Consider the following 8,615-nt stretch of genomic DNA (forward strand, 5'->3'; position numbering starts at 1 on the left):
AATAAAATTATACAAATATTGAATACCATTTGCCTGGTTTTATACAACTTCCTCTCTGAAAATGTTTTACCTTTGTCTTTAATTAGGTTTTATTTTTTGGCCCTCTTCATCTTTGTTTCTAGGAACCTCCATGGTAATTTTGGCCATTCTACTGTTGTTTGGATATCTAGTAGTTTATTTCTCATTTCTGAAATGATTTTGTCTTATTCAAATATTGTTTTCAGTATAAGTTATCTCTTACTTTTTATTTCCAAATTGTTAGTCATTTTTAAATTTAATTTTTAAGTTCAATTGTTAGTCATTTCTAGTCAGAGATTTTGAATTTCTGATTCAGATATTCTTATATATTATATGTTGCAGATTTAATGACATTTCATTTATCATAGAATATTTTCATATAGTTTTCTCTGCTTCAGGGCTAGAATCATTATCAGCTTATGCCCAGGATTCAAGAGAAATGGATTTTAACAAAAAATTATGAAATCTTAAAAAAAAAAAAAAAGGCAGCCCAGGTGGCTCAGCCGTTTAGTGTTGCCTTCGGCCCAGGGTGTGATACTGGAGACCCCGGGGTCGAGTCCCACGTCAGGCTCCCTCTTTGGAGTCTGCTTCTCCCTCTGCCTGTGTCTGTACCTCTCTGTCTCTCTGTTTCTTGTGAATAAATAAATAAAATCTTAAAAAAAATTAAACTGACATTTCAGGTTGTCTCATAAAAAGATGTCTACATACTTACATGCATAACTCTCAAGAAAGTTTCTAAATGGGAGTTTTTCTTAGAAAGACTTCAGATGTTTAGCCTTAGAAGGAATGTTTATCTGAAAGCTACAAGATAAATTATCATAATTTTTATTTTCGAACATGAAAGGAGGAGACATTTTAATCTACTTCTAGATTATAAATGAGAAATACAATAGGAAGTACATAAGGAAGGAAAGCCCATCTAAATAAAAGAATAAAATTTCAAAAACCAAAGCTTCAAAAGGCATTGTCAGACCTGCAAGCCTAAAATCATAGTGTTAATGCTTGATCATGAAGTGGTGTTCAGTACTGCATTGTATCCATGGTTGAGTGATACTACATATGAATTCCTTCTCTTTAACATTTCCTAAATCCCATCCTAGTTCTATTCTTTTTAAATAAATGTTGTTTAATTCACGTCTTTCTAAAGTCAGCACACATTTAAAAGTAATAGTTAAAAGCAAAGTTGAGAAGAAGAAGATATAACTTTTCCCTCTTAGAAACCAGATGAAAATATGATCTTAACTACTAATAATTATAACTATTTTGTCTACTTTGTTTTCTGCATATGTGAATATCAGATAATATTTAATCTACAACAAAAATCATATTTATGTAACAGAGTGTATATGTTAGTATTAGTAATAATGGAAAGAAAAAAGCAACAGCACACCTGAATCAAGCCTGCTTTACTTATGAAAAATAAGTCGTAAGAACAAATCATTCTCTTTACATGAGCATATGCTCCAACCTCGTAACACAGAAATATATTTTTACACCATTGCTCTGCAAATACAGCACTGAGACTACAAATTCATAAAACTTTTTACATTCTATGGACTATTCAAAATGTTAGCCATACAAAACATGTATTTTCAGTATTGGGAATTTTAAAATCTGCAAATAGTCTTAGATAGATCGATAGATAGATAGATGATACATAGATGATGATAGATAGATAGATAGATAGATAATAAAATCACACTATTGTCCATTAACATGGAATAGACTACCCAAGATTTTTGAACTGCTGAAATAAAATTCATTGTCTTAAGATGGTATATACTCCTTTAACATTTATGCCTTGCTTTCAGAAGGCATCATTTGTTTTCTCATGAGTTATTTAGGAGATCATTCTCAAACTCAGGAGCTGACTACTCAGTCTCTTCAGTGCCATCTTCATGTCTTTGTTCCTCAATGTGTAGATAATAGGATTCAGAATGGGTGTAATCACAAAGTCCAAAATGGCAAGAAACTTATCCACTGGCACTGAGGGAAATGGCCACACGTAAACAAAGATGCACGGTACAAAGAACAAAACCACCACAGTGATGTGCGCTGACAGAGTTGAAAAGGCCTTAGACAAACCACCTGAGGAATGTTTCCAGACAGTGACCAGAATGAAGACATAGGAGATAAGCAACGAGAAGAAGGTGCCCATGGAAATTAACCCACTGTTGGCAGTCACCATGAACTCCATTCTGTAGGTGTCTGCACAGGCAAGTTTGATGAACCAAGGAAGGTCACAGTAAAAGCTGTCTATCTCATTAGGACCGCAAAAAGGCAAATGGATAACAAAAGCTAACTGGGTCACTGAATGAATGAGGCCAACAGCCCAAGCACCAGACAGAAGCAAAATGCACATCTGCGGGCTCATGATAGTCAGGTAGTGGAGGGGCTTACATATGGCCACATATCGATCTAAGGCCATGGAGATGAGCAGCACCATCTCAGATCCACCTAGGACATGAAGGGCAAATATCTGGATGACACATCCTTGAAAGGATATGGTTCTGTGCCCTGACTGAAGGTCAGATATCATCTTGGGAACCGTTAAGGTGGAAAGACACAAGTCAATGAATGAAAGATTGGCTAAAAGGAAGTACATAGGGGAATGTAAGTAAGGATCAAAGGTCACTGTAAAGACTACAAGGAGGTTTCCCAAAACAATTGTTACATAAAACACTGTAGAGAAGGCAAGGAGAAAATGCTGCACTGGTCTATAGGTAGAAAGTCCCAAGAATACAAACTGAGACACTTCAGAATAATTTGCTTCATACATTGGCTTTGCCTGGTGATACCTAAAAGACCAAAACCAAAATAACAAAGAAAGAGTTTATCAAAAATTATTATTTAAAAACACAGATTTGAGCTTTCATTAAGTCTGGTTTTAAGAAGAAATCTCCAGTAACAGTCATAAAGTGCTTTATAAAAATCGTGTTAATTTATCTATTCAGCTAATATGCATAAATATTATAACTAACAATCCTATTGAGGATCTACCATGTGCGTCATACTATGTCAGGTTTTGAGGTAAAACACTGATCTTGACTTCAGGAGGTTTACAGGTTAATAGTGATTGTAGACAATAAATAGTTTTAAATACAGATAGAACTCTGATAATAGATTGAAAGGAAAAGACAGTGTACCATAAGAACAATGTGACTCATTCAACTGGTGATTGCTCAGATTCTACTTAACAAGGAGTTGTTACTACTAAAAAGTAGAATCCAGACTATGGAAATGCCGTGTGCAAATATCATGAGACAGGAAGGTTAGGAGGGCAAGAGGATGAACAACTGAAATCAGGCTGTAGTAATAGGCCAGACAGGATGGAAATTTGTATATATGAATTGAACTTTGCCTTATATCCTAAGAGCAATAGAAAATTATTAAGGATTTTAAGGAGTAGCTTGATATATTTCTGCTGTCAAATAGTCACCAAAGCTGCAATGCAAAGAATTGAGTGGAAAGCCTAAAGAAAACTTAGTGATCTCTCAGATTACTGAAGAATCATTTCATACCAGTGTGGACAAGGTGAACTATTCAGTCAACAGTGTTGGCACAATGAATGAAACATGGAAAAAATGCAGGTCTTTGCCTTTAAACATGAACTCAAGGAAATTTTTAATGAATATCTAAATGTTAAAAAACAAAAGAAACATGTAAATACTTAGACATTAAGATGGAAAATTCATTCTTTTTTTTTAGAGGGAGGGGGGAGGATCAGACAGAGAGGGAGAAAGAGAGTCTTAAGCAAAGTTTATGCCCAGTATGGAGCCCAAAACAGGGCTCAATCTCACAACCATAACACCATGATCTGAGCTGAAATCAACTGACTGAGCCACCTAGGCACCATGGAAAACTTCATTCTTAACATCCTTCACTAACAAATGAAGAGGAAATAGTTGAAAGTAGCCAAGACATTAAAAGCAAAACCAGGGCAGCTTGGGTGGCTCAGCAGTTTAGCACTGCCTTCGGCCCAGAGCATGATCCTGGAGACCCGGGATGGAGCCTGCTTCTCCCTCTGCCTGTGTCTCTGCCTCTCTCTCTCTGTCTCTCATAAATAAATAAATAAAATCTTTTTAAAAATAAATAAATAAATAAATAAATAAATAAATAAATAAATAAATGCAAGATCATATATGTAGTAATACATAGATATAGGAAGATAGTATATATAGACATACATATTAATATTTTTATATGGAGATATAAGCACTATAAAGTAAAAGTAAAATCACTGTGAAAAATATCAAATGATTGACATTTTTAATATGAAATTATTTATTCCAAATGCATTTCAAAAATGCATATACCAATTTTAAAATGAGTAAGACATATTAAAAACAAAATGCCTATTAATCAGAATCATATGAAAAGTAAAACAGTAATCAGACAAATGTAAATGGGATCATGCCAGAGTGCCATTTTTGTTCTAACAAATTGTCTAAGTTTTAAAAATATTGATGATTTATCATGGATGAGTCTGTGAAGAATCAGATATATTCATACATTGTTAATAATAGCATGAATTGATACAATTCTCCAGAAGTACATTCAAAATAGATACAAAAAGGCCAACAAACTGGGAAAGGTAGAAGAAATGGATAAATTCCTAGAAACATACTACCTTCCAAAATGGAATCAGGAAGAAGAAAAACTGAATAGGCTAATTACTAATTATAAAATTGTATTTATAATCAAGAAAACTCCCAAAAAACAATAGTCCGGATCAGATGGATTTACAAGTAAATTATATCAAACAGTTAAAGACTTAATACCTATCCTTCTCAAAGTATTTCAAAAAACAGAAGAGGAGATAGTTTCCAAATATATTCTATGAGGCCAGCCTTCCCCTGATATTAAAACCAAAGCCACTATGAAAAAAGAAGACTAGAGGCCAATATCCCTTATTAACAGACTTGCAAAAATCCTCAATAAAATTTTAGCAAACTGGATTCAACAATTCAGTAAAAGGATCATTCACTATAATCAAGGGGGATTTGTGCCAGGGAAGCAAGGATGGTTCAATATTCACACATAAATCAACATGATACATCACATTAACAAAATAGATTAAAACTATATGATCATCTCAGTAGATATAGAAAAAACATTGGACAAAATTCAGCATCTATTCCTGATAAAAACTCTCAACAAAATGGGTTTAGATACAATATACCTCAACATAATAGAGGTCATATATGACAAATTCACAGGCAGCATCATACTCAATAGTGAAAAACAGAACTTCTCCTCTAAGATCAGGAATAAGACAAATATGTCCACAAATGCTACCTTTATTCAATGTAATATTAGAAATCTTAGCCACAGCAATCAGACAACAACAACAAAAATTAAAGGCATCCAAACTGGTAAAGAAGAAGGAAAGCTTCACTATTCACAGATAACATGATATATACATAGAAAATCCTAAAGACTCAAAAAAAAGCCTACTAGAACTGATAAAAGTATTCACAGAAAGCTGTCACATTTCTATACACGAATAAGGAAGTAGCAAAAGGAGAAATTAAGAAAAAGTATCATTTATAATTGTATCAAAAAGAAAAAAATACTTAGGAATAAATTTAACAAAGAAGATGAAAGAACTATACTTGGAAAACTGTAAGATATTGATGAAATACATTAAAGACAACATGTACAAATGTTTCCATTATATACCATGCTCATGGTTTGGAAGAATTAATACCACCAAAATGTCCATACTATCCAAAGAAATCTACAAATTTAAGACCATTTCTATCAAAATAACGTTTTTCACAGAACTAGAATAAATAAACCTAAGACTTGTATGGAACCACAAAAAAACCCAAATAGCCAAAAAAATCTTGAGAAAAGACAGAGTTGGAAGTACCACAATCCTTGATTTCAAGATATACTATAAAGTTATGGTATATAAACAAAATAGTATGGAACTGGCACAAAATAAACACATAGATTGGTAAAACAAAAATAGCTCAGAAATAGACCCATACTTATATGATCAATTAGTCTATGACAAAGGAGGCAAGAATGGGGAATAGACACTCTCTAAAATAAATGATATTGAGAAAACTGGACAGCTACTGCAAAAGAATGAAATTGGACCATTTTCTTACACCATACATGGAAATAAACTCAAATGGATTAAAGACCAAATGTGAGACCTGAAACTATAAACTATAAAACTCCTAGAAGAAAACATAAGCAGTAATCTCTTGGACTTTGGCCTTAGCCACGTATTTATGAATATGCCTCCTCAGGCAAGGAAATAAGAGCAAAAATGAATTATTGGGACTGCATCAAAATAAAAGACTTTGGCAGAGTGAAGGAAACCAACAGCAAAACAAAAAGGTGACAATGAATGGGAGAAGATATTGGTAAATATATATTTGATAAGAGGTTAATATAAAAAATAAAAAACAATTCAATTTAAAAATGGGCAGAGCACACAAATAGACATTTTTCAAAATGGCCAAAAGACACGTAAAAAGATGCTCAATTTCACTAATCATCAAGGAAATAAAAATCAAAACCACAATAACATTATCACTTCACACCTGTCAAAATAGCTAGAATCAAAAAGACAAGAAATAACAAGTGTTGGCAAAGATGTGGAGAAAAAAGAACCTTCCCTGTGTATTGTTGGTGGGAGTGTAAATTGGTATAGCCACTGTGGAAAACAGGATGGAGTTTCCTCAAAAGATTAAAATAGAAATACCATATGATTGAATAACCACTCAAAGAAAATAAAAATATTAATTCAAAAAGTTACATGTCCCCCAATGTTTATTGCAGTATTACTGACAATAGCCAAGATGTGGAAGCAATCTAAGTGTCCATCAATAGATGAATGGATAAAGATGAAGAGATAGATAGACAGATGATGGTAGATAGATGACAGATAGATAGATAGATAGATAGATAGATAGATAGATAGATAGCCATTATATATACTATTCAGCCATTAGGAAAGAATGAGATCTTGCCATTTGCCACAACACGGATGGCTCTAGAGGGTATTACGTTAAATAAAATAAATCAGACTGAGAAAGACAAATATCCTTATATCTTTTTAACAGTGCTTCTACTATTTAGAATTTAATTTTTCCATATTTAACCACATAAATTTAATATATCCACATTTCCCTTTATAAATTATGGATTTTGTGTTATTCTTTAAACTTTCTCCAAATAATGATTAGCCACCAACTACATTTTAAATGCATTGTTTGCATTTGTGGCTACATAACTGCATATATTTGGCAAAAGTCATTAATTGCATATTTAAAAATTAGTGAAGTTTATTGTGTAAATTATACAGCAATAAAAGTAATTTTGAGACATTTTTAAAAGGGATTAAAGAATAGAAATACCCTATGATCTAATGATTCCAGTACTGGGTATTTACCTAAAGAAAATAAAAACATCTATTCAAAAAGATATCTGCACTTCTATGTTTACTGTGGCATTATTTACAAGATATGGAAGCAATCTAAGTTTCCATTGATAGATGAATGGATACAGATATAATGTATATATATGTGAGTATACGGAATATCTTTGGACTATGTAGTGTGCAGTGTGTACTATACATATGAATATATGGGATATTACTGGAATATGGAATATTACTCAGCTTCAATAGAGAATAAGATTTACTTTTTTGTGACAACATAGAAGGCGTTATATTAAGTGAAATGAGTCAAGACAGAAAAAGACAAACACCAAATGATTTCACTTATATGTAAAATCCATAAAAGCTAGACAAACAACTTAAAAAAATAGAAACAGACTCCTAAATACAGAGAAGAAACTAATGGTTACTAATGGTGTCAGGATGGGTGAAGTACATGAAGAGGATCAAGAGGTACAATCTTTCTGTTATAAAATAAGTCATTAGGATGAAAATACAATGTAGAGAATAGAGTCAATATCATCATAGTAACGTTTGGTGACTAATGGTAACTAGACTTATGGTGAGCACTGTGTAATGTATAGAACTGGTGAATCACTATACTGTACATCTGAAACTAGTATAGCACTGTATATCAACTATACTTCAATAAAAAATAAACAACAGAATTCTTTGAAATAATACATACCAAAAATTTTTAATTTTTAAATTCTGATTTTCCTTCATTTATGACCAAGAATCTCACTTCAAGAAAATCTGCTTAATGTTGTAATAGATGAATTAAAATATAAGCTATAGGGGCTACCTATCAGCCTCATATTTATTTTTAAAATACTAGAAATAACTTTAAATATCCATAATAAAGAATTAAAAAAAAAAAGAATTAAATTATAAATAGTAATTCCACCTGAGGAGGTATTCAACTTTGTATATTGAAATAGAAGTCCATACCATGAAAAGATATGAATAATTTTCATTGAATAAAAAGAAATGATTATAAAATAAAATGAATTGGAAACCTTACCCTAATCCCTAATCCCTGACCCTAACCCTAGATCCGAGGGAAAAAAAATAAAAACAGGAAACCCATTTAAAAAATCTATATGTCTATGGAATGCCTGGGTGGCTCAGTCGGTTAAGTGTCTGCCTTTAGCTCAAGTCATGATCTCCAGGTCAGGGA

General features: G+C 32.4%; 1 protein-coding gene across 1 annotated transcript; it reads right to left on the reverse strand.

The window, feature by feature from the left end:
• Positions 1–1,858: 1,858 nt before the first annotated feature.
• LOC121484892 (olfactory receptor 4F6-like) lies at positions 1,859–2,797 on the reverse strand. The gene has a single exon (XM_041744684.1). It carries the CDS (start codon positions 2,795–2,797, stop codon positions 1,859–1,861), a length of 939 nt encoding a protein of 312 aa, XP_041600618.1.
• Positions 2,798–8,615: the final 5,818 nt, after the last annotated feature.

The sequence above is a fragment of the Vulpes lagopus genome, chromosome 2 (genome assembly GCF_018345385.1).
Source record: "Vulpes lagopus strain Blue_001 chromosome 2, ASM1834538v1, whole genome shotgun sequence".
NCBI lineage: Eukaryota > Metazoa > Chordata > Mammalia > Carnivora > Canidae > Vulpes > Vulpes lagopus.